The sequence below is a fragment of the Phacochoerus africanus genome, chromosome 7 (assembly GCF_016906955.1).
Source record: "Phacochoerus africanus isolate WHEZ1 chromosome 7, ROS_Pafr_v1, whole genome shotgun sequence".
NCBI classification, from domain to species: domain Eukaryota; kingdom Metazoa; phylum Chordata; class Mammalia; order Artiodactyla; family Suidae; genus Phacochoerus; species Phacochoerus africanus.
Window position 1 is genome coordinate 8,076,582 of NC_062550.1, and position 24,507 is coordinate 8,101,088.

Below are 24,507 nucleotides of genomic sequence, written 5' to 3' on the forward strand. Positions count from 1 at the left end.
AGTCTATGTGCCCAAGGAGCTCAACTTGATAGAACAGACTGGCTTAGCATATACTTGGATGGAATTTACTACATTTGCCGGGGGGCGGGGGGGGGGAGGGGGCATGCAGAGTGGAGATCTGCTTTTACCCCAATCATTTTTTTTTTAACTTATTTCAGCTCCCTTCACCAAACAGCTTCAAATCAATATGAAGTTGAAAAAAAGAAAAAAAATTCCACAGAGCCATGTAATAGTAAGGAAGCAAGAGAATCTCCAGCTCTTGAGATTAGAGGCCTCCTTGGTTTGAAGAAAGTAAACAGGAGACTGATTCACTCACACTGGACCTGTGTCTACGTCCAGCCCTGGCCAGACTCAGCTGCTGAAATGCCTGAAACAACGGTCCCTTTGCAGCTGGTCAAGAGGGGCCAGGAAGGAAGGTTCAGGAGGCCTTTCCCTGCCCGATTTGGACTGGCCTGATGGCCACCACAGGAGGCCTCATGAACAGGGCTTATCTCCGTTTGAAACCTATGTCACTGCCAGCTTTCTCTCCACCTTCACTTTGCATAGGAGATAATAACAGCATTTTCTAGGCAATTCTATGTTCAGATCAGAACTAGAATAAAGCATCTTATTGTTAACAGTCACCAATTCCTTGTCCTTGACAATGCTTGCTGGTCTTCAAACTCTGAATTTTAACATAGCCTCAAAGACATTTTCAGAATTAGTGGAAATCTATTAATGAACTTAAAAAGTGGGCCAGGGTGGGATGTGAAGTTCTTAGTTGTGACTGATTTTTTTGCTTTTTAGGGCCACAGGTACGGTATACACATGTTCCCAGGCTAGGGGTTGAATTAGAGCTGCAGCTGCTGGCCTACACCACAGCCACAGCAACGCCAGATCGAAGCCGCGTCTGCGACTTACACCACAATTTGTGGCGACGTCGGATCCTTAACCCACTGAGTGAGGTCAGGGATTGAACCCACATCCTCGTGGATACCAATCGGGTTTGTTTCTGCTGTGCCGCGATGGGAACTCTAGCTGTGGCTGATTTAGTGTTCATCTACTAAAAACTCTTAAAACTTCCAGTAGAAGCCTCCGGCTAAAGACCCCTTGTACCTACATATGGTTTTCAACAAAGCTGAAAATCCAAGGCTCTCTAAAGTAATACTGGTTTTAAAAATCTAATACAAGCCTACGGAGTGGCATTATTTGTAATATGCTCTCAAGGTCCTACATTATAACCCGAGAGACCATCTCTCTATACCTTCCAGGGACTTGATGTTGATCACGGGCTCTGAGACCCAGAACAAAGCTCTCCTGCTCCCAGTCACAGGCTGAGCACACAGGTGTGGTGAGCGCTGGGCCTAGAGAGCTTCCAACTGTAGCCCTCATCCGAGCAGGACAAAGAGGCCCCACAGAGTGATGACAAACAGAGCGATACTGGCCTCTCAGTAAAAACCCAGTTTCGAAAGAGAAATGCTGGTACACGGTTCCGACTGGGAGCTTCCCCCACCTTCTGGGTAAGCCCAGGGGTCTGTCTAATTCCTGTTCGCGGGGACTGCACGCCGGGCAATGCACCTGAGGCACTTCCTCCCGCCGGCGGCGCTGAGTCCCGGGCCCGACCCGATGCTCACCTGGCGCCGGCCCACTCTCGCTCGGCAGCAGCGTTCCTGTCACTTGTGCGTTGGTTGGGTTTGCTCCGGGTGCGGCGGAGGGAGGAGGCCCTGCCCCACCCCCGAGGAGCATGCAGGACGGTGGAGGGGGCTGCCCCCGTTTCAGTAACACTTTGTGGTCCTGCTGGCAACGGAATCGCGGCGGCACCTCCCGAGGCATGTAGCGGGCGGCGCTTGGCGGTTGTCCGTTCGGCACTGCCACCCTTTTGGCATTGTTGCCACCATTGACTGGTGGCGATGGAGAGCTGCCAATTGGGCTGGCGGCCGTTGGTTGGCTTAAACTTGGTTTCGTCACTTCGGGCACTGAAAGAGAGAGATGGGGAGACAGGCTTTCAGATCAAGGGCATTTTCCTGAAGATTGTTTTCAAGAAAGTTTACGTAAGACAGATTCCACGGAGACAGCTCTTCTTTCATCCTACTCTGAGGGACACGGTCTTTCCAGATGTCCTCACCTTCCGTTTACTGAAGGCAGGTAGGGAGTGACAGTGACAAGGAAGCGAAGGCCACAGCATCATGGGCTACCCTCCACTGACTAAGGAGGAGAGGGAAGCAATTACCATTCGCTCCCTGAAATGCACAGTGGAACTCCCTGAAGGGCTGCCTCGCAGGTCTAAGGATGCCTGTGGACCCCAGGCAAAATCCTTGGTACAGCTTCCAGGCTCTCAGCCCAAGGGTCCCTTCCGGTCTTCCACATTCTTAAAGACCCACCTCAGAAACTTTCCCAAAGTCTCTGGACTAGGAAGGCTAAGCATCCTGCACGTGTGCTCCTTGAACATGCTCTCCATCCCACTACCATTGAAGGAACCAGTTATACCGAAATTCTCCATTTCTAGACCCTTCTCCCCACCAGGCCATAAGTCTCTCAACGGCAGGAACTCATCCTTCATTTTTCCTTAGGGCCTGGCACAGAGTCGACCCTACAGGGAACCCCAGGCTCAGAGAATCACGCAATCATTCCGGTTTTGGTTTCTACAGCCACCTGACCTCAAAGACTCTCACTTGGCACTCTGTGTAGACAGAAACATTATAAATCTTTCTGCTCTTGTCAAAAAAAAAAAAAAAAAATTACGTGGACCTTGTGTGTGTCCATTTAAAACCAAGATTTCAAAACATAGCTACTTTTCCTGTTTCCTTTAAATAATTAATGTTTTCCCTTATTTTTAAAATGGCAAACAGGAAGTCTGGGAATCTGTGAAATGCTTCCCCTCGTTCCTACAGGTTGAGAGTCTGCAAACCCTTGCTTCATCCTATAGAAAGACCGCATCCTATAGAAAGGCCACAATCTACACAAAGACTTCGTCATACAGAGAGACTGCAGGAGTTCCCGTCGTGGCGCAGTGGTTAACGAATCCGACTAGGAACCATGAGGTTGCGGGTTCGGTCCCTGGCCTTGCTCAGTGGGTTAAGGATCTGGCATTACCATGAGCTGTGGTGTAGGTTGCAGATGCGGCTCGGATCCCGCGTTGCTGTGGCTGTGGGGTAGCCTAGCAGCTACAGCTCTGATTAGACCCCTAGCCTGGGAACCTCCATATGCCGTGGGAGCAGCCCAAGAAATGGCAAAAAAAGACCAAAAAAAAAAAGACTGCATCCTACAGAAAGACTGAATCCTACCAAAATATGCCACCCTTTCCAAGAAAATCTACCTGGCAAGCAGAGGTTGGCAGTATTACAGAAACAATCATTGAGCCTGGTAATTCAGATGATTTTGAGGCCAAAAGCTATGGCATCTAGAGTAATGACAGGGCCAGCTCTGGTGGCAGTATTGCTCTGAGTGCTGAAATAATGCTGGGCCAGCATGTCCCTCATTGAACTGGCTCCTTTATGAGGAGAGAGATACATCATCAGAAATCAGGGGGCCCAATCTATACCTATTGGGCATTGGTGAGTACTGTGAGTAATAAGAAAAAAGAGTAGGAGTCTGAGTAACTTCAAGGCAACCCCCAAGTCCAACCTTAGCTAATCATGAGGCACCACTGGGCTACCCACTAAGGAAAGGAAGTCAGAGGGTAAATAAACATATGTCCTAAGAAATTAAATTGGTTGTTGTCTAATATTATTAATATAGTACCCTTTGCATGATCTGTAACAGCTAATGGATAAATGACTGATTGATAGATGAATGGATAAAGACAAATTATTTAATGACTCATTTTCTGTCTGTGCCTGGAAGAGTCCATAGCACACAGCATTCCTAATCCCTCTTCCTCTTATTATGAGAATAAACAAGTAGCTAATGAAGCCTGGGGGGATTCATCACAACTGGTTTTTAGGACAGAAGGACCTATGCTTCTGCAAGGCTGCTCTTCTGCAAAAGGGCTAGAGGCTCCACTTTAAGTGAACCCGGTTTGTTGCACAACTTGACTCGTGTCAATGCGTCACCGCCTTGACTGTTCCTAAAACAGAGTAAGACACGGCAAGAACAAACTACAGGGTTGAGATCTGAACACTAGTTGGACTAACTTTACGACGACATTCACAGCACACCAGGACACCTGCTATCATGTACTGTGCAAGATTCCTCGCAAACAGCCCTCAATGCATTTTCCCACCATCACATCACGGTCACGTCACAGGGAGAGTGGATCATAAATAATAACAGTCATAGTAAAATGAGACCCCTCTTGAGCACTCCCCTAACAAGGCACTTTATCCTGGGTGACTAGTCACTCAAAACCTAGGACAGTCAGAAAAGGCCTGCCTGTGCTTTCCCTAGTGGCTCAGCGGGTTGAAGATCCAGCATTGTCACTATTACGGCTCGAGTTGCTGCTGTGATGTGGATTCCATCTTTGGCCCCAACACTTCGGCATGCCCTGGGCGCAGCAAAAAAGAAAAAGAAAAGGCCTGCCTGAAGTACGTGTTAAGAGCCAAATGTTTCAGGATTTGAATGAACTCCTGTATCATTTTTTAATTATACCTCTCTGTGAATTCAAGAATTTTATTTATCGAAAAACCAATCAGGATTCCCGTTGTGGCTCAGCTGACTAAAAACTGGACACAGTGTCTGTGAGCAGGCAGGTTCGATCCCTGGCCTCGCTCAGTGGGGTAAGAAATCGGCTTGCCACCTCGGCGTAGGTCAGGGATGCGGCTCGGATTTGGCACTGCTGTGGCTGTGGCATAGGCCGGGAGCTGCAGCTCCAATTCAGTGTCTAGCCTGAGAACTTCCATGTGCCACGGGTGCAGCCATAAAAAGAAAAAAGAAAAAGGAAAAAAGCGCCAATCGCACAACTCCAGGACGAAGAGGAGCGCAGCGAAGCGGTCAGGCAGGAGGCCCAACCCAACCTGCTTCAAGACGCAGAGTCAGCGTGAGCATCACGTCGGGGTTCTGGACATTGGACCACCGGATGGTCACAGAGGGCAGGGCAAGCATGACGAAGTCTGAATGACTTTGCAGGCCCTCTCTTCTCTTCTGAACCTTCATGATTTGCAGCTGTGGTGTAAATACTTCTAAAGATGAGCTACTCAAAATAAGGGCATAGTTTCTTATTTTCCAGTGGGGGGAAAATATCTGTGGCTTAAACATGATCTCTGTATCAAAGGGAAATAAAGACACTGTGAAAAATGCTGGGTATGCTGTTTTCTAATTTCCATTCATTTACCACCAAAGACCATTTACTTATTCTAATGATCGGACAGTCTCTCCTTCCCCACTGCCCTTACCGTGCACCACTCTCATCTTACAGGCTCAACTTCTTTTCTTTTCTTTTTTTTTTTTTTGTCTTTTTGCCATTTCTAGGGCTGCTCCACGGCATATGGAGGTTCCCAGGCTAGGGGTCTAATCAGAGCTGTAGCTGCTAGGCTACCCCACAGCCACAGCAACGCGGGATCCGAGCCGCGTCTGCAACCTACACCACAGCTCATGGCAACGCCAGATCCTTAACCCACTGAGCAAGGCCAGGGATTGAACCCGCAACCTCATGGTTCCTAGTCGGATTCGTGCACCACTGCGCCACAACGGGAACTCCCAGGTTCAACTTCTAACTGCCTCTACTTCTGAAAAATTTCAGTAAGATGATTTTTCAGATAAAAGCATTCGTCAAGGAAATTCTGAGAGAGACAGAACCAATACACACGACTGTTTTCTTTAAATATCTTGATGGTACCAAATGTCTTAGTTCTAGAAATGTTTTAAAAGTAGTAGTTAAAATACGAACAAGTCCTAGGAAAAAAACCACATTATTTTAGACTGAAAAATTCCTTGGTGAGAAATAATCAGTTACAGTGCAACACAAAAGAATTTCAAAGACTGACGACACACAGTGGCCGACACAGATCTCACACTATTCAGTAACCTCTCGCTCTGTCTCCGTTTCTTTCCCTTCCGCTCCTCGTACTACTCAATGCACAGTGACTTTTGCCTGGATGTCACCCTGGAATCATCTCTCCTCATTAAATCCCTAGTGATTTAGCTGCCAGTCTAATGGGTGCTCACTGGACCTTTTCTTCTTCAACTTTTCTGCAGCTCCGGACGCTACTGGCTGACCCCCACCTCTCTGGTTTGAGACCTGCTGAGCCATCTCTTCGGCTCTTCCCTTCTCCCTTCCTTTGTGGGCTTCTCATACTCCTGCTCTGGGGTCAGCAAGCTTTTTCTATAAAGGACTAGAGAATAAATATTTTAGGCTTTGCTGGTCACACCGTCTGCTCTAAGGACTCAATAGTGCACTTGTAGGGCAAAACCAGCCGCAGACAATGTATAAATGAATGAACGTGGCTGTGTGCCAGTAAAACACTATTTATGGTACTGAAATAGGGATTTCCTATCATTTTAATTGTCATAAAATACTGTTCTCTTACTTTTTCCCAATCATTTAAGGCCTCTTTATTTTTGGCCGTGGAGTGCAGCAGCTTGATGTGGGATCTCAGTTCTCAGACCAGGGACCAAACCTGGGCTGCAGTGGTGAAAGCACTGAATCCTAACCACTAGACCACCAGGGAACTCCAACCATTTAAAAATATTAAAATAGACTTAGCTCACGAGAAGTACAGAAACGTCAGATCCTACCGGAGGGTTGCAACTGGCAACCCCTGCTTTTGACCATCCCTTTAACTGGCTGCAGGATGGCAGCTGAATTTGGTCCTGAGTTGTGTCTTTTAGAAAATCTCAAAGCAAAGGTGGGGTCTGCACCCTCCTCACATTTAAGTTACCTGAAAACAATCCTTCCCAAACGGAGCCGTTAACTATTACTTCTGTGCAGATGTTTCCTACCTCAGCTCTCTAACACGCTTGCCTCCACCCTCAAACTTCTCCCCTGCTCCCCAGCTCATTATCGTCTGGCTTAAGGAATGGAGTCATCACCCAGCCAGAAACCTGGAAGCATCTTAGACGTCATCCTCCCCCACCCCCAACACCACCGTCCAAAGCATCTTCCAACGCATTCCTTCCTCTCTACCATCACTGCTCCTAACGGGGTTCAGTCCTCACCACCTCTCATTTGGACTGTTCGTGCCCCAGTATCTGAGCTACGTGTCTTATAATACCTCACATTCGTTTGCTCTTTACAGGCAGCTGGTGCCAGCTCTGAACAAATGACTCCCACCACAGCGTTAGAACAGCCAAGTATCTCTACAAGGTGTGAGGGACGGTGCAGGTAGACTAGTCTGTAAATTATTTCCTGGGAGAGGGGGGGAGTCTACCTTAAATATTACTAAACTAGAGCAGAGGCTCAAGGGTTTTCCAACCAGCACCATGCACTCACTATAATATGACTTCTGGAATAGGCTCAAAAGACAGAGCTGGGGCCAGTGTACTACATGGCCTGTCACCCCGGTGTGCTGACGGTCAGTGTACTACAATGTCCTGTCACCCAGGTATGCCGATGGTCAGTGTACTACAGTGGCCCGTCACCCGGCTATGCTGACAGGAAAGTGCTGTTTGTTTGCCGGGTCCCAGCTGGGTAAAGGTTATGAATTACTGCTTTGGACAACAATGTCCGTAACTTTTAACTTACATTAAGCTGGGAGTTTTCCCTGTGGTTTGGACTCACCAACAGACCTTTACCAGAGGAACTGCAAAAAGTGTCAGGTACCAGAGCCTTTCAACTCTTGGAAGACTGTTGCCTGAGCTTCCCCTTTCCTTGGGTATTAAACAGCCTCCAAGTATTTAACCCTCCCAGAGGTGACACAAATTCAAATTCCTTGATCAATGTGGCCCAAACGCCACACGGTCCACGGAGGCTGATCATTTCCGTAGAGTGGTGCTCGTGACAGGACCGGAAATCCCTGCCTAGACACTCGACTTCTTGTGACGTCGCGTAAGTTCATGTTAGTTGCTGTGAATCAGCCACTTCATGCTGATAACCTCGATGAAGCTAATCACCTTCCTAACAATGCTGGGTGGTTATGTCCACACTTTTCTACTGCCTTGTCTATCTTTTTAGTCCTAATCTTATCCCTCATCCGAATGTTAAATCTGGTCTGTAACATCAGTCCCACAAATGTTTTCTTCCAATTCCAAGACCAATCTCCAACAAAGGAGATTAGCTTCTCCCTCAAGTGTCTTCTAGTATTTGCTACCTGGGTAGCAGGCTATACTCTAGCCCACATCTCCATATAACGTCCACCTGAAATCCTCGTACTGTTCTCTCCAAAATTCTCGCTTTTTCTTCCCTTTTTTTTTTTTTTTGGGGGGCCACCTCGAGGCACAGGGAGTTCCTGGGCCAGGGATCAGATCTGAGCTGTGGTTGCCACCTAGGCTGTGGCTGCAGCCATGGCAAATCCTTAACCCACTGTGCCAGGCCCAAACCTGGGTCCCAGAGCTCCCAAGATGTTGGCTGATCCCACCACGCCACAACAGGAACTTTTCTTTTTTAAGTGATGGAAAATAAAGCGTATATACTGAATCCACTTTTTCTCTGAAATCTGGACAGATCTTACTTCAGTCCTCTGTACAACCAAAGACTTGGCAGCACCGCAGTTTTTTCCTTTTTTTCTCATAGGGTCTGTTGGAAAGAGCAGTAAAATCAGAGTTAAGGGCAGACTGCCTGAGGCAGGCACCACCTTTGGGAAGAGGAAGAAGAACCAGAAACACTGGCCTAGGGAGGAATAATGGATGCAGACTGCCCAGGCAGGCTCTTGGGAACAGAGATGAACATGTGGCTGTGAAATAGGATTAAAAAGGCAGAAAGATCGGGGCCTCCCCCTACTTAATGGTCCAACATACCTCAGGGATTTGAAAAAATTTTCACTCCCTGGTTCTAACAATTAAATCTCTTATGAGATGCCAAAGAGGCTCTCAGCTCACTCACTTTAGGATTATTTTACTTTAATTTTTGAAAGAGGGGGTTGGTTGCGGGAGTATGGAAACTGTGAAATTGTATTCCATTTTACGGTAGGGATGAGGAAAAACCCTAAATGGAGGGAAACTTTTATAGTAACTGAGACAGAAACTTTAAAGACTTTGGCAGAGGAAACAGGAATGTGATTCTGAGAACAGACCTGGTACAAGTAAGACAAAAAAGAAAGAAAAACCTAACAGATTTTCAGTTTTCCGATAGAAACACCCGTTAACATACAGAGCAGCTTGTTTCTACAGCTCAACTAGGACTTGGCTTCATGGGCATTAAGAGCTGTGGCCAGGGCCCAGAAACCTGACCACCATGTTCCAGCAACCACAGAGTCTGGATTTTTCAGGAAAATGCCAATTTTCTCATCCGTTGTCCTCATAAATCATCAAAAAGTCCTATAAATATACTTATACGCCAAAATCCTTTCCTAGATAGTATGTTGGTTTAGAAAATACAGACCCTGCACCACTATCAATAACTCTGTTTCTATGGTAAAGTATAATTTATTTTTCAAACAGTAATTTACAAAGATACTTCCAAAATAATGCCTACTTTTGGGTTAGGAACTGGCTGAGAGTACAAGAGGAAAACAGTATTCTAACGAATTAAAATAATTCTAACTAATAATGGTTTCTCTCAGTTTTTTTATTTTATAAATCACTACAAGGTCCCAGACTACCTTCTCCTTTGAAATACCTTTATTGCAGAAATATATTACTGTCATGCCTACTCATCTGAGAATTTGTTTCCTAGAACTAAGCTTCCGAAGAAACTAGCACTGTCTTTGTTAATTAGTCTTCCATCACTGTGTGACATGCTTTGGCCTGGTGGTCCAACATAACAAACCAACAAAGAAATCAGTCACTAGAGAGCCTCCTGTCAAGACGTGGCCTTTCTGGAGTTCCCATTGTGGCTCAGTGGTTAACGAATCTGACTAGGAACCATGAGGTTGTGGGTTTGATCCCTGGCCTTGCTCTGTGGGTTAGGGATCCAGTGTTGCCGTGAGCTGCCATGTAGGCTGCAGACGAGGCTCAGATCCCCGCGTTGCTGTGGCTATGGCGCAGGCCGGTGGCTATGGCTCCGATTGGACCCCTAGCCTGGGAACCTCCATATGCTGCAGGAGTGGCCCAAGAAATGGCAAAAAGACCAAAAAAAAAAAAAAAAAAAGACGTGGCCTTTCCGTAACCCTTATCTACCTCCAAGTCATCACAATCACATCTGATCCCCTTCCTCTGGGGAGGTGGTTCTCAGTCTGGGACATGTGTGGTCACCTGCAGAGCTTCCCTAGAGACCTCCGCCAGGGCTGTGGCCTGGGACCATGAAGGGTTAGGGGGAGACCTGGGCTCATGTGTTTTGATTCTAGTGCACATGCTGGCTGAGAACAACTTATTTAGGTGGCGAGGGCAGGAGCTAGAACACTGGTCTCGAGGAATTAAATCCCTCATTCTCAAAGGGAACAGACTAAAAGTGTGCCCAGCACCAAACAAGACTGCACAAACAAAATTAACAAAAGAGCTGTACGGTAGAAACCTGACAGAACACTGTAAACTGGCGATAGTGGGAAAAAATAAAAATCATTACAAAAAGAAATTAACAAAAGAGAAAGGGGTGAAAACACGCAGACCGTTGGAGGAGGAGCATCAGCTCAGATGGACATCGGCTTCTGTTTACAACACCTCGGTATGTCGTGAGCGTTAAAGCGCACCACCCTTTTAAACAACACATTCCGGCTCTCGCTCAAGAAGACAGCACGACCATCCTGAACACAATACGCATTTTCAGACCCAAGTGCCGGCGGCCACCGATCAAGGTGGTTAACAATCCCGTTCCCCTCTGTGAAGCAGAGGCTACTGTTTTGCTTTTGCTATTGTTCTAAGAAAAACTTTGGGAGTTCCCGTCGTGGCGCAGTGGTTAACGAATCCGACTAGGAACCATGAGGTGGCGGGTTCGGTCCCTGCCCTTGCTCAGTGGGTTGACGATCCGGCGTTGGTGTGAGCTGTGGTGTAGGTTGCAGACGTGGCTCGGATCCCACGTTGCTGTGGCTCTGGTGTAGGCCGGTGGCTACAGCTCCGATTCGACCCCTGGCCTGGGAACCTCCATATGCCGCAGGAGCGGCCCAAAGAAATAGCAAAAAGACAAAAAAAAGAAAAAAAAATTTTGAAAAGGTTCCACTCAAAACCATGATCTCTTTACTTTCAAAACAAGTTATGACTCTGTCTAATCGCTTTGGTCTCCTAAAATATGTAAGGACAGCTAGAAACACTAGTATAAGTACTTTTAATTTGTCCTAACCGCTCTTCAGTGACTGCAAACAAACAACCTTACCAACTCTACACCCGCCCTTGTGTTATCAAGTGGACTGGAGGCTGAAGTGGCAAGTGTAAATGCTGAACACAAAAGAGTAGAAATCTAAAAAGGAAAAAAACCCTTACCTTTGGTTTTTTGTTCCGTGACCTGCAAAATAAATTAATAGACATAAGTAAGTGACACTGCTTTCTAATTCCGGATTGTATTATAAGAGTATTTTGCTTCTGATAACAAGTAATTCAAGCTGTCAGAGACACAGGCATAGTTAAAATACAGCAAGTCAGTTCAGGCATCCTTCTGAAGACAATGGCCATACATCCAGCTATACCTTACATAACCATCGTTAAGGAGGATTCTAAAAATTAAGACAAAAAGCATTCCAATCTCATTAAATGATGCGGTCCTTGTACTGGGAATGCTGTTTCCCATTTTGACTACAAATGGATGAGGCCCAGAAACAAAATTAACCACAGGGACAAAAAGATTTCCATATGAGTATACACACAAACACTTGATTTCAAATTCAGAAAGCAAAAGTTTAAGGGCCCAAGCTCAGAGGCATCTGAGGTCATGGCAGAAGTAGGATTCAAAATCAAGCCATGCCACTTCCTGGCCATGCGATCTCGGTTTTCCATTCTGTTGAAGGGAGATAATAACAGCATCTCCTTGCAAAGGGCTGTTGTAAAGATTAAGTCAGATGTCCTATACCAATGCTCAGTAACTCCTATTATTATCAAAGTTTATAAAGAGTAACATAAAACAGAGCAGTAAGATTGTAATATGTAAATTTTGAACAAATACAGATTGCTGTGTAGAAAGTATTTCTTTATATAGTAACTAATACATCTCTGGAAGTGATTAACCTAGAAGGTTGGACATGCTGAATATAATGGGTTTTTGGAGAGGTTGGAAATAATGATTAGGAGTCACATGGAAAACAGCTTCTACTCTTAAGAGGGGAAAATAAAGGAGGGCACCTAATTATCCATGGCCTGTAATATTAAAACAAAACCACAAAAAGGTCATGAATAAAGAAAACATTCCAAAGGAAATGTACCAGAATGCCAATAGGAGTTACGTCACATCATTGAGATAATGGGTTCTTCTGACTCCCCTTCAACACGCCAACCAACTCATCTTCCAAAAGACATTTTTACTTTTTGCTTTTTTAGGGCCACATGCGTGGCATATGGAAGTTTCTGGGCTAGGGGTGGAATTGGAGCTAAAACTGCTGGCCTATGCCACAGCCACAGCCACAGCCACAGCCACGCAGAATCTGAGCTGTGTCTGCGACCTACACCACAGCTCATGGCAACGCCAGATCCTTAACCCACTGAGAGAGGCCAGGGATCGAACCTGCATCCCCATGGATACTAGGTAGGGTTTGTTACCCCCGAGCCATGGTGGGAACTCCCAAAAGACATTTTTATATTGGTTCTCTGACGTTTGTAATAGAAATATTCATACAGAGAAGAAGAGGTTTGATTATTTGTGGCTGGTAAGCCTGTGACGTTACTGCTCTGGGTGTTCCTAAAAATGCGCTCGTCTTTGGAAGGCAAGTCCTGTGGGTAACCGGGCCGGGTCACAAGGGATTCCAGCACGCCACTGGGTTAAACAACCTACTTGATTGACCCCCTGGAGTGCTTCTTATGTTCTTGCATTCAAAGACACGCCAATTCTCATGCATTGAATTTGTGGTAGGCAGCCTCTTACAATGAATGTGTTTCCCAGTATAACTGTTACAGAGCTCAATTCTCCTAATGTCCCTATAACCGCCCCCCATCCAAGAATGGACTGATGTATCTGCATACCAATTCCTTAAGGCAATTTAAGGTTTATACCATCGTAAGCATTTCTCAGAACACCCTCTGCGAGATCAGTTACACAGCTATGCTTCCCCGGCTGTAAAAGACAAACCCAACTAATGGCAAACGTGTCTCTTGCAACGTGGGCTCTGGTGAAAGGCTGTCCCTCAGAAGGGGAAAAACTGGATGATCAAAGCACATTCTGCCAATGCTGAACAATGATCCCTCAGCGGCATCAGCCTAATGAATGTGAGTGAACTCCTCCTCTGATACCTCTCTCATGAAGGCAGATCTAACAGTTTACTCAGGGATGGCTCTAGAAAGAGCGAACTGCCATAACCACTGAGCACAATGGGAAAGAAGCTCATGCTTAATTTCTATGTAGAAATAATTTAATTTAGCTTTAAATAAATGTCCTTTCTCCATGAAAATTATGTTGCTGGCATTCATTCTTGACCATCCACTTACTAAACTTTTTTGAGTATCACTTTTGCTCCAGGCACCGTCCTTGTTACTGGAAATACAGGTATGAATAAAACCTTGAGAAACTTACATCCAGTCTAACGGGGAAGACAAACACGAAGAGATGCTGCGAGAAAGATGTGGGAGCACTACGTGGGGGCACCACAGATGGACGCTGACTGACTGAATGACCCCGTTATAGAACCTCTGGCACATTCTCTACAATTCTTTGCATTGTAGCACGTTTTAGGCCTCCTAGTTGAGGCGGTGTCTCTACAGTGAGGTTGGAAACCACTAAGACAGTCACATGGTGAGCTCTGCGCTCTTTCCTTAAAACTGCTAAATCAGAATCTAATTCTGAAATTACACAATGGCTTGGAATGATAAAACAATATCAGAGGCCATGAGTCATCAGCCTGGGTCCCGTGTCAGCCAATCTAGAACATTTCTGAACAAATATGATTGAATTTTTACTGTTCATAATTAGCCTTTTGAAATTTCACTTATGGTGATTTTCTGCTTTGCCACAACTGATTTAACCAGTTGTGGGTTTTTTTTGTCTTTTTAGGGCCGCACCCGAGGTATATGGAGGTTCCCAGGCTAGGGGTCCAATCAGAGCTACAGCTGCTGGCCTACACCACAGCCACAGCCACAGCCACGCAAGATCAGAGACCCGTCTGTGACCTACACCACAGCTCACAGCAACATCGGATACTTAACCTACCGAGTGAGGCCGGGAATCGAACCCGCAACCTCATGGTTCCTAGTCGGATTCATTAACCACTGAGCCACAACGGGAATGCCTGATTTAACCAGTTCGTAATGCAGATGCGCAGGGGCGAATATCCAGCTGTATATATGAACGTCTCTGCATAAATAATCCCCATTCTCTATTGAATAAACCACACCATCTTTCATTTTAAAATCATTTTTCTATTAGTGGGATCTACAATAAAATTTACAGATGCACATTTTATTAACCACTTCTGGTATTGATATTTCAGGTTAAAAAATGTTGTCTATGTAAGGAACAAAGATGGACTGTGTACTGCCTAAAACAACTGCTCTATTTGGTATCTTCTTGTTACCAGCCCAGTGGCCAACTTATCAACCATGCAATCCCAGACTGCAAAATCCACTTTTTGTACCTATCTGGTAGACGAGGTGGGAATGCCCTAAAGGAAAGCAAGTCTTCACTGAGGTTCACACTCCCGGCCCTCCAGCAGGAAGGTCAGCGTGTGCAGGTACAGGGCAACGCCCCGGACGCCCGTAGCTGTAGACCTGCATGTGGCAGCCTCAGTGATAAGGAATGTGGCTGCATACACAGAGGCTAGGATAAAAAAAGCCTCTGAGTCATGATCTGACATTTTTATTCAGACTCTTTACTGTCATTTTAGACAGTTCCAACAAGTTCAGCTTAGAAGTAGCACATCTGAAGCAGGTCCCCAGATAGCATAAAGATGTGACGGTGGGTACACTACTATTAGCAGCAAAAGAAACACATTTAAAAGCAGACAGGAGCTCCCGTTGTGGCTCAGTGGTTAACGAATCCGACTAGGAACCATGAGGTTGCGGGTTCGATCCCTTGCCTTGCTCAGTGGGTTAAGGATCCGGTGTTGCCGTGAGCTGTGGTGTAGGTCACAGACGCGGCTCGGATCCCGCGTTGCTGTGGCTGTGGTGTGTAGGCCGGCGGCTACAGCTCCGATTGGACCCCTAGCCTAGGAACCTCCATATGCCGAGGGAGCAGCCCAAGAAATAGCAAAAAGACCAAAAAAAAAAAAAAAAAGGCAGACAAACCCTCTAAGAGCACAGCAGTCTAATAGCGCACCAAACAATAATGAATACTCCTTTTAATTAAGTCTTGAAGAAAAGATAAATTACATTTCACATGTTTAATGTGGCAGGGTCATGTGTAATTCAATTCAGAAAATATTTCCAGTATTGTGGTTTGTGCTGGCACTCCTAAATAATCTCAATACTTCAGAAAACTGAATTATGGGAAATGTCATATCCAATGGTGCTGAGGAAACTGCAGTGTCCTTTATCCTATGCACTGTGTTGTGTTCAAATGCCCTGAGCCTGTTTTAAATCTAGAGGTCCTTCTGAACCTTGTAACCATTTCCACCTCCCTAAACTGAGCTTCAATAGCCTGGCACCAGAGCAGGGACCCTCAAACCTGCCCCCTGGTGAAGCCCTGTTTTCCAAGGGCTTCAGGTAGTGGCGATAAGAACTGGAGGCAGAGTGGTTCTGCCAGGCACTTTGCAGACGCATCAAAGCAACTCTGCCAAGCCAGAGCCCAAGTCAGGTAATGATACAAGAGTGATGAGATGGGGGAGGTAAGCTCAGATAACCCCCCCCCCGGGGGGGGGGCAGAAGGGCAGCTCAGAGGGGGCAGGCAGGGAGGTCTAACTTCTTTCTGTTTCAGAAGGCTCTGCCAGGCAAACACTTCCATGAAGACCTGACAGTTGACAGCTGTCAGTCCTTTGTCTTTTTTCTTTTAGCATCTTTTCCCCCCTAAGCAAATTCCTCAAAGCCGTGCAATACTATCCCTCAAAGCATTAAGCAGGCCCACCAGATCCTTTAATGAGGACAGTTTACAGAATTATCAAAAGGTAAACTCCACATAAAGGACCATGTTATACGTGGACCCAAAGGACATCAGGGTAAACTCTGGCAAGCTTTGAAAAGAAAATGGAGATTAATTACGATACAAATATGGAAATATGACAAGAGTTTAAGTGTTGATACTTCTCTTGCTTTGCTCAATATAATGTTTACTGTTGTTTTCGTAAAATCAGCTGTAGCATTGTTTAACATCTACTTTATGGTAATAAATGCAGGTCTTTAACTTTCTCCCACTTTCAAAACTTAAAACTCTTAAGTAAACGACTGCTTCAAACAGCATTACTAGGAGGTCAGGTACCCAAGCAAAGGCAGTTTCTTACTCCAGATGTTTGGTGGATAGAGAGACTGACTTAATTGATTAAACCCACCTTCTGAGTGGCTTCTTTTTTCTTTTTATCCTCTTTCTTCCTTTTCTTGTCTTCCATTAACTGTTCTTCCCTTTCTTGCTCCTTCTCTCTGTCAAAGTAATGTCACACCACAAGGTTAAACATCTATATTCACGGTCGATTTGTACAGCAAATTAAATGCCTACAGATGGTGTGTAGGGCAACAAACATTTCATCTCTGAGCAGAGCGTAACATTCTACTCAAACTAGGAGGATGCACAAAACTCACCCTTACTTTGGTTTGCCACTCCTTTTGCAAAATTTGGTTTTAAAGAAGCCGTTAAAGTGAACTTTCATAATACCTTCCCAAACAAACACACTCGAATAATGCATTTCCATGAAGCAAAGAACCCAATATGAATACACGACATCAACTGGCTTCTGACAATATTCCTCACAAATAATGCAGAATGTATGGATTCAGTTACAGTTCACGGGTATTTACCATAATTTAGCTATTTTTCTCATGACAACTTCGGAGTGATGAACATAAAATCCTACGTTCTAAATTCCACATTTTTCTTCTATATTATTAACGCTGTATGTTTTCTATTTGTGTTTTTCTTCTTCTTTTTTTTTTTTTTTTTCAGCTGTGACATATAGTAGCTGGATGTGGGATCTCAGTTCCCAGACCAGGGATTGAACCCAGGCCGCCGCAGTGAAAGCACCAAGTCTTAACCACGAGATCACCAGGGAATTCCCTCTATTTGTGTTTTGAAGGCAGCATTGAATATCCTATCAATCCATGTATTCCCTACTGCGTGAGTGCAGTTACATGCTCCTGTACACCTGAACGAAGACCATCAGGTTTCGCTTCCTCAATTAAAATAAAATATACACACGTAAACATTCTAATTGAAGAAATATGCTGAATCTTAAGACATTAAGATAGACTATACTTCACATTTGAAAAGTAACTGTAAAATGTAATATTCATTCCACTATATATTTTTATGTCTAGTCTGATATCTAATATATACATGGAGTGCGGCAAATGTCTACCTCTACGTATGGGCTGGGAAAGAACACATAAACAACCACGGGTGTTACTTCAACACTCAAGGCAGGAAACCCCAGGTGCCATGCTTCTTGAATTTCAGAGCTGGAAGCAGAGTTAGAAATCTAGCTAGTGCCCAGTTTCCAACCACTGAACAGATGCAGCTTGTAGTACTTGTGATTTTAAGTGATCAAACACATCAAATCCACGGTGTCACAGATAGCACCTAGATAAAGGCTACCTTGAAAGTTAGACAAATTAAAGAGAAATGCTCCATGTTTTCAGACGTAGCAAAAATCACAAAGATGGTTCCTGAAGGACTCAGGTTTGAGGAGCGAAACTCCCTTAACCTGCACAAAAGGAACTGAGGACCTCAGTGAGGCGCACTCTCATGAATAGGCAAATAAATCTTTATTTATAGAAAATAAGAACTAAACAAAAAAAGCGTCCGACCTGCATGTCAAGTTTTGGCTGGCTCTGCCTACATTCACAAATACTGCCCTTTCTCCTTCTGTGTCTCTGGGCCTAAATATATAAAAGCCTCAAGTGCACAATGCACACTCCAAGCCACCCTTTTCCACGAAAACCTTAAAACTATAGTCAAGGGGGAACTCCCTGGTGGCTCCGTGGGGAAAGATCTGGCATCGTCACTGCTGTGGCGCAGGCTTGATCCCTGTTGTTGGGGGACTTCCGCATGCTGCAGGTGTAGCCAAAAAATAAAAAAAATAAATATGCACGTATAAAACAAAGAAGAGATTTTAGTGCAATTTCCTCAGGTTTAAGGCTGGATTTCTTTGGAGTCAGACTGTGTGTACATCAGCCTAAGTGTGAAGCTCCTGGTGAACATCCATTTGCAGCTGTATTTAATATACTTTAAGAAAATGTATTTATGAGAATTGGCAAGACAGATGTTGACCATCTAAGGAAGGCTGGCCGCAGATCCTATCACATCTGGCTCCTACAGCCTCCTGCTTCCTCTGGCTGTACCTGGAAGAAGGTGGGGATCCTCGTGACCCAGTTACTGTCACTCGGTTTCCATAGTTTAAAGTACAACTGGCTACAGAAAAAGAGCAACCACAGCCTACCTCCCCGTTTAAACATTCAAGGCTCTAAAAAGCACTGTTACAAAATTAAAAGCTTATTTTAAAAAATGCAATATAGGAGTTCCTGTCATGGCTCAGAGGTAATGAACCTGACTAGTATCCATGAGGATGAGGGTTCCATCCCTGGCCTCGCTCAGTGGGTTAAGGAGCCGGCACTGCCATGAGCTGTGGCGTAGGTCGCAGAGGTGGCTCAGATCCCAGGTTGCTGTAGCTGTGGCACAGCCGGCACCTACAGCTCCGATTCAACCCCTAGCCTGGGAACTTCCATATGCCGTGGTATGGCCCTAAAAAGACAAAAAATAAAATATTAGAAAAATGCAACGTAAAAAAAAAAAAAAAAAGCAGCAAGTCTTTAATGAGACACTTTCTTAAAAAACAACTAACCTTTTCAAATATTTTTTCCTATAAACAGGTAATTCAGGGAAAGGGACTGAAATTTATGTTCACCACAAGCAGATTTATTTCCAAAACAAATATTTTTCAAAGCTTTCCAGGAGACAGGCTGTGCTTTCACCCTGATCTTTTACTGTTGGTAGAATTGAGCCTTCTCTTTAAATTTCACTTCCTTAGGAAGAACTTATTTTCCCAAACTAAGCCTAATAACCTACCATCCACCTAATAATGAATCAAAAAGGAGGGGGTTCACCTTTCTTCTAATTCAGTCCTGCCTGCTCCCTCTCAGCTGCGCATTAGCACCATCTGGGGAGCTGACCGTCTTTCTTTCTTTTTTTTTTTTTTATGGCCTCACCTGTGGCATATGGAAGTTCCCAGGTTAAGGGTCAAACTGGAGCTGCAGCTGCTGGCCTATGCCACAGCCACAGCAACTCGGGATCCAAGCTATGCCTGCGACCTAGACCACAGCTTGCGGCAACACTAGATCCTTGACCCACTGATGGAGGCCAGGGACTGAACCTGTGTCCTCATGGATACTAGCAACCTGCTGAGCCACAACAGGAACTCCCATTTGGGGAGCTTTAAAACAGATCTAGTCTGTGTCTGAGCCAAGCAGGGGTGAAGGGGCATCTCTAAGGGAAGGCATCAATGCCGATGGCGACGGGGGACCAGGTACGCACCGATCAACAAGGGGGTTGATCAATAAGTACAGAGGGATGATGACAGTCAGGTTTCCCACTACTTACAAAAGGAGTCGCCAAAATGGAAAAGGAGAAAACGCAAGCGAACCCTGTGGAGTTGGATCAGAATTAGTTATTGGCATGAACTCATGATTTTCAATACATACGGACAGACGTAATAAAAAAAGTAGGTGTAACTGTGTGCCCGCATGCGTATGTTCCTTCATGTATGTAAACACACGCACTAGCCCCTAGCTCTATCACTGAGAGAGCTTGGGAACAGCAACATTCAAATACTGCAGCTATGAACACATCTTGAACCCAGATTATGGCTTCCGAATACCACTTTTCACTAAGAAAACCAGGGTTCTTTGGAAAAGAGCTAATTTGGGGGCCAGAACATGGAAAGTATAAACGAGCCTGGAATGCTTGTTTGCCAAGAAACAAGAAAACCTTCAAATGAAGGAACATGCCAAATGGTCACAGGAGCCAGGGTGAAGGGGCTCCTACAGCTAAAGCTGGGACAATAGGAGCATAAAAATAAATGGTAATAGCAGATTATAAGCCACTGAATCAAAGAGGAAATCATGAGTCCACATAGATAGAAATATGTAAATAACTACATTGAAAGTGACGAGGAATGTGATATTCACATAGTTTTAAAGCACCACACCAGCCTGAGAGACCGCATCTTATTCAAGTAACCCCTGGGAACATCTTCATCAATAATGCGACAGACTGAAACTGCGAGCGACCTGATAGGAGGCCGTGGAGCACAGCTCCGTTTCTACAGTCCTCTCGAGTAGGTATAACCTGAATACCATCACGAGGAAACAGCAGAGAGCCCCGCCGAGAGACATTTTAGAAAATAACTTCAAGGAGTTCCTGTCGTGGCGCAGTGGTTAATGAATCCAACTAGGAACCACGAGGTTGCAGGTTCTACCCCTGGCCTTGCTCAGTGGGTTAAGGATCTGGTGTTGCCGTGAGCTGTGGTGTAGGTCACAGACTCGGCTTGGATCCTGCGTTTCTATGGCTCTGGTGTAGGCCAGCAGCTACAGCTCTGATTCGACCGCTAGCCTGGGAACCTCCATATGCTGCAGGAGTAGCCCTAGAAAAGGCAAAAAGATAAAAAAAAAAAAAGAAAATAACTTCAAAAGTTACTGCAATCTTCAGAAGGCTGAAGGTCATGAACACCAAGGAAAGACTGAGGAAGGAGACACAACCATTAAATGGAAAATGTGATCCTTTTGCTATAAAGGCCGTTACTAGGGCAAGTGGCAAACTCTGAGTAGGGGCTGAAGATTAAATGATAGTAATGCATTGGTGTTAATTTTTTTTTTTTTGGCTGAGCCCAAGGCAGGCCGAAGTTTCTGGGCCAGGGACTGAACTTGTGCCATCGCAGTGACTGGAGCTACAGCAGTGAAAATGCTGGATCCTTACCTGCTAGGCCACCAAGGCACTCCCTAATATTTTCTTTCAGATGGTTGTACTGTGGATATACAGGCAAATGTGTTTTAGAAATCCATTCGATATTGGGGAAAGAGTGAAGGTGATGGGACACTGGGTCAGCCATTTATCCTTAAAAGATTCAGGGGGAAAAAGTCTTACAACCTCTCTGTAAGTTCAAAATTGTTTCCAAAAACAGGAGTTCCTACTGCGGCACAGTGGGTTAAGGATCCAACTTATCTCTGCTGCAGTAGTGCAGGTTCGATTTCCGGCCCGGTGCAGTTCAAACCCTGGCATTGCTGCAGCTGTGGCTCAGATTCAATTCAATCCCTGCCCAGGAACTTCCATATGCTGAGGGTGTGGCTGAAAAACAAACAGAAAAACCAAAGATCGTTTATAAAAATAAAACAACAACAACAAAAAAAAAACAAACCATTTCCCAGGCAGCACTCCAGATCAGTTACATAGGAATCTATGGGTTTTTTTTTTCCCAAATCACTCCCCCAAGGGGTTCTAACAACATAGTTGGAGTTGAGAACCACTGCTCTCAATTCTTGTGTTTAAGCCTGAACTTTGTAAAATATATCTATTTATACCTCAAAAATCAAAGCTCCAATACAACAAATACAAATGCCAGGTGACTAGAAGCGTCTCACTTTACCTTCAAATGTCTCTAGATTTGGAAGCAGTAGAAATCATCCATACCTTCCCCCATCTCTATTTTTTTTTTTCGGTCTTTTTTTGCCTTTCCTAGGGCCGCTCCCTCAGCATATGGAGGTTCCCAGGCTAGGGGTCGAATCGGAGCTGTAGCCGCTGGCCTACGCCAGAGCCACAGCAACAACAGATCCAAGCCGTGTCTGCAACCTACACCACGGCTCATGGCAACGCCAAATCCTTAACCCACTGAGCAAGGCCAGGGATCGAACCCGCAACCTCATGGTTCCTAGTCAGATTCGTTAATCACTGCGCCACGATGGGAACACCCCCCCCCCAATCTCTAAATACACAGCCAGAGGCAAGTGTAAACACCGTAATCTAGAATAAATCTAGAATGGTAAAATGCCAAAAACTACTCTTAAAAATGTTTAAGGTGAAGAAAACACAGTAGTGTTCTTTCCTCTTCTTTTTAAAAACAAATAACCATTAGTTGCAAGAAGGATATGTACAAGTTCCTCGTTTATGAGAAAGGCAGTATTTGAACAAAAGGGGACATATCCAGTATTCACACCTGAGCTGAGGCAGCGGACCAAGACTCCTGTTTCGTATGCAAGTTCAGAACATTGTAAAGATGCTGACGTTTCTAAGAACCTGCTGCTTCACACATCCAAGGCCTCCAAGGGTGACCCTGAAGCTAAGAGCTGCAACATCTGGACGACAGTTCCCTAGAGCTGACTCAAGGCCATTCACAATTCCACACTTCCCTCATCCATTCTGCAGACCGGACACAAAACCCTTCTTCCTTTTTGTTGCCTAATCACTCCTTACTCTGTTGGCAAGTCCTGGCTCAATACCTACCTGCTTCAAGGAAGCCTTTCTGGACAAGCCCCATTCCTAGGAAACTTGCCCTCCTCCGTACACCCCACCACCTCTGCCCTGCCCCTTATCTGGCCCTCGAGGGGTCCCAAGGCAGATGCTCTAGGCAGCACCAGAGCACGTGCAAGGACTTGGCTACAGCTTGGCTGCTCTGACCAGGGGTCTGGGAAGAAGAGACTGCTTTGAGGGCCTGCGTTTCATTTCCTTTCTAGCTGGATGCCCAGGAATGGATCCATTCCTTTAACAAACATGTACTGGGTACCTAACAAGAGCTAGACATTTTTCTAATCGCTGGAGATAGAGCAGAAACAAAACCAAGCCCCGCCTTGGGGTGGGGGCGCTTACATCCTAGTGGGGGAGATGGGCAACAACCCAACAAGGTACACAACAAAGTACATGCATCAAATACACACGTCAGGTGGCAGCAAGTGCCTGGAAGAAGGCAGGGAAGGATGAGCTGATGGAGAATGACTGGCAAGGAAGAAGGTACCACCTTACAAGTGACAGTTAGAAAAGGCCTCTTGGATAATGAGGTGGTCTAAGAATCAAGACCCACTGAGGTGAAGGACATGCAGCTACCTGGAAGAGAACACTGCAGGGGAACAGCAGGTGAAAAGGAATGACCCTGGTGTGTTTGGCAAGGAGGCTGGAGCAGAGGGAGTAAGGGGGTTGGCGGTAGACGAGGTCAGGGAGGTGGCAGGACTCTCCTTAGGTGACTGCATTTTTCAGACTACCTGGCACACATCTTCTGAAAACTGAATAAGGAATCACACACAAAGAAGCCAACCCTTCCGATACCTCTTTGTCCTCATTTTCATTGAAAAGGCCCATTTCGGCTGGCACGCCTCCCTCAGAACACCCGTCACACTGCAAGACAGTAAGCCAAAGAGGTCTGCATTTGCTCCCAATGAAGCCTCTGGAAGCAGGGGAGCTGACCTTGTATGTACCGAGCACAAGTGCCAGGACACACTAGACCCTTCCTTAAATGTTACCAAATGCATGATCACAGAGCAAGTGACACTTTCCTATCCCTTCTGGGGGACGTGTGTTCGAAAGCCTCACAGCAACTAATTAAATCACTGAACAAGCACACACGGAGTTACCATTTTGTGCCAGGCACTGAGGGAGGCACTGGGGATGTAACAGGGAGTGAAAGGACAGTCCGTGCCCTCAGGGGGCTGACGAGTGACACCTAGAGGGAGACAAACACACAAGGCCGGGAGATCCTAACAAATGCCAGGAAGAAAAGAAAGCTGGGAAAGGGGCTAGAGGGTGACCAGAAGGGAAGGGACAGGCGGACAGTGGGCATCTTTACACAGGAGGGTCACGCGAGGCCTTCCTGAGGCAGTGAGAGACCGAGGGGAAGGGAATCAGCTGGGAGGAGACGGCCTGCCCAGGCGAGAGGACAGTCAGCACAAGGTCTTGAGATGGGAAAGTGCCTGGTGTGAACCTGGGGCTTGTCTTGTGGGGGAGTGGGCTTCCTCCTCTCCTCCCCCCGCCCCCACAGCCAAACCACATGCGTCCCCTTCAGAGGCTGTGGAGTCCTCACTTGCACCACAAGAACTAGGCATCGTCTTTGGTAAAAGCTTCCATTCTAGGTCCTTCCTGCCTTCATTATCTCAGCGCCTACCCAAGGCCCAGCGCTGTGCTGGAGGCCAAGAATTCAGCAGCCAACAAGATGCAGTGCTGCTTACCCTCCTGGAGCTCTTAGCTTAAAAAAATTTTTTTTACACATCATAACCACTTTTATTGGGATACTATTCACATACCGGAAAGAAACCCTTGTATTTGGTTTTGGCCATGCTCAGGCCATGCAGAAGTTCCCAGGCCAGGGATCA

General features: G+C 45.7%; 1 protein-coding gene across 5 annotated transcripts in view; it reads right to left on the reverse strand.

The window, feature by feature from the left end:
* TNRC6B (trinucleotide repeat containing adaptor 6B) overlaps positions 1-24,507 on the reverse strand; it is a 246,590-nt gene that overhangs the window by 55,594 nt on the left and 166,489 nt on the right. For all 5 annotated transcript variants that reach the window (XM_047786192.1, XM_047786193.1, XM_047786191.1 and 2 more), the window contains 3 exons: positions 16,500-16,587; positions 11,365-11,386; positions 1,614-1,955 (listed from right to left, as the gene is read on the reverse strand). In XM_047786192.1, coding sequence (XP_047642148.1) covers positions 1,614-1,955; positions 11,365-11,386; positions 16,500-16,587 — 452 coding nt within the window. The remainder of the gene's footprint in view (positions 1-1,613; positions 1,956-11,364; positions 11,387-16,499; positions 16,588-24,507) is intronic.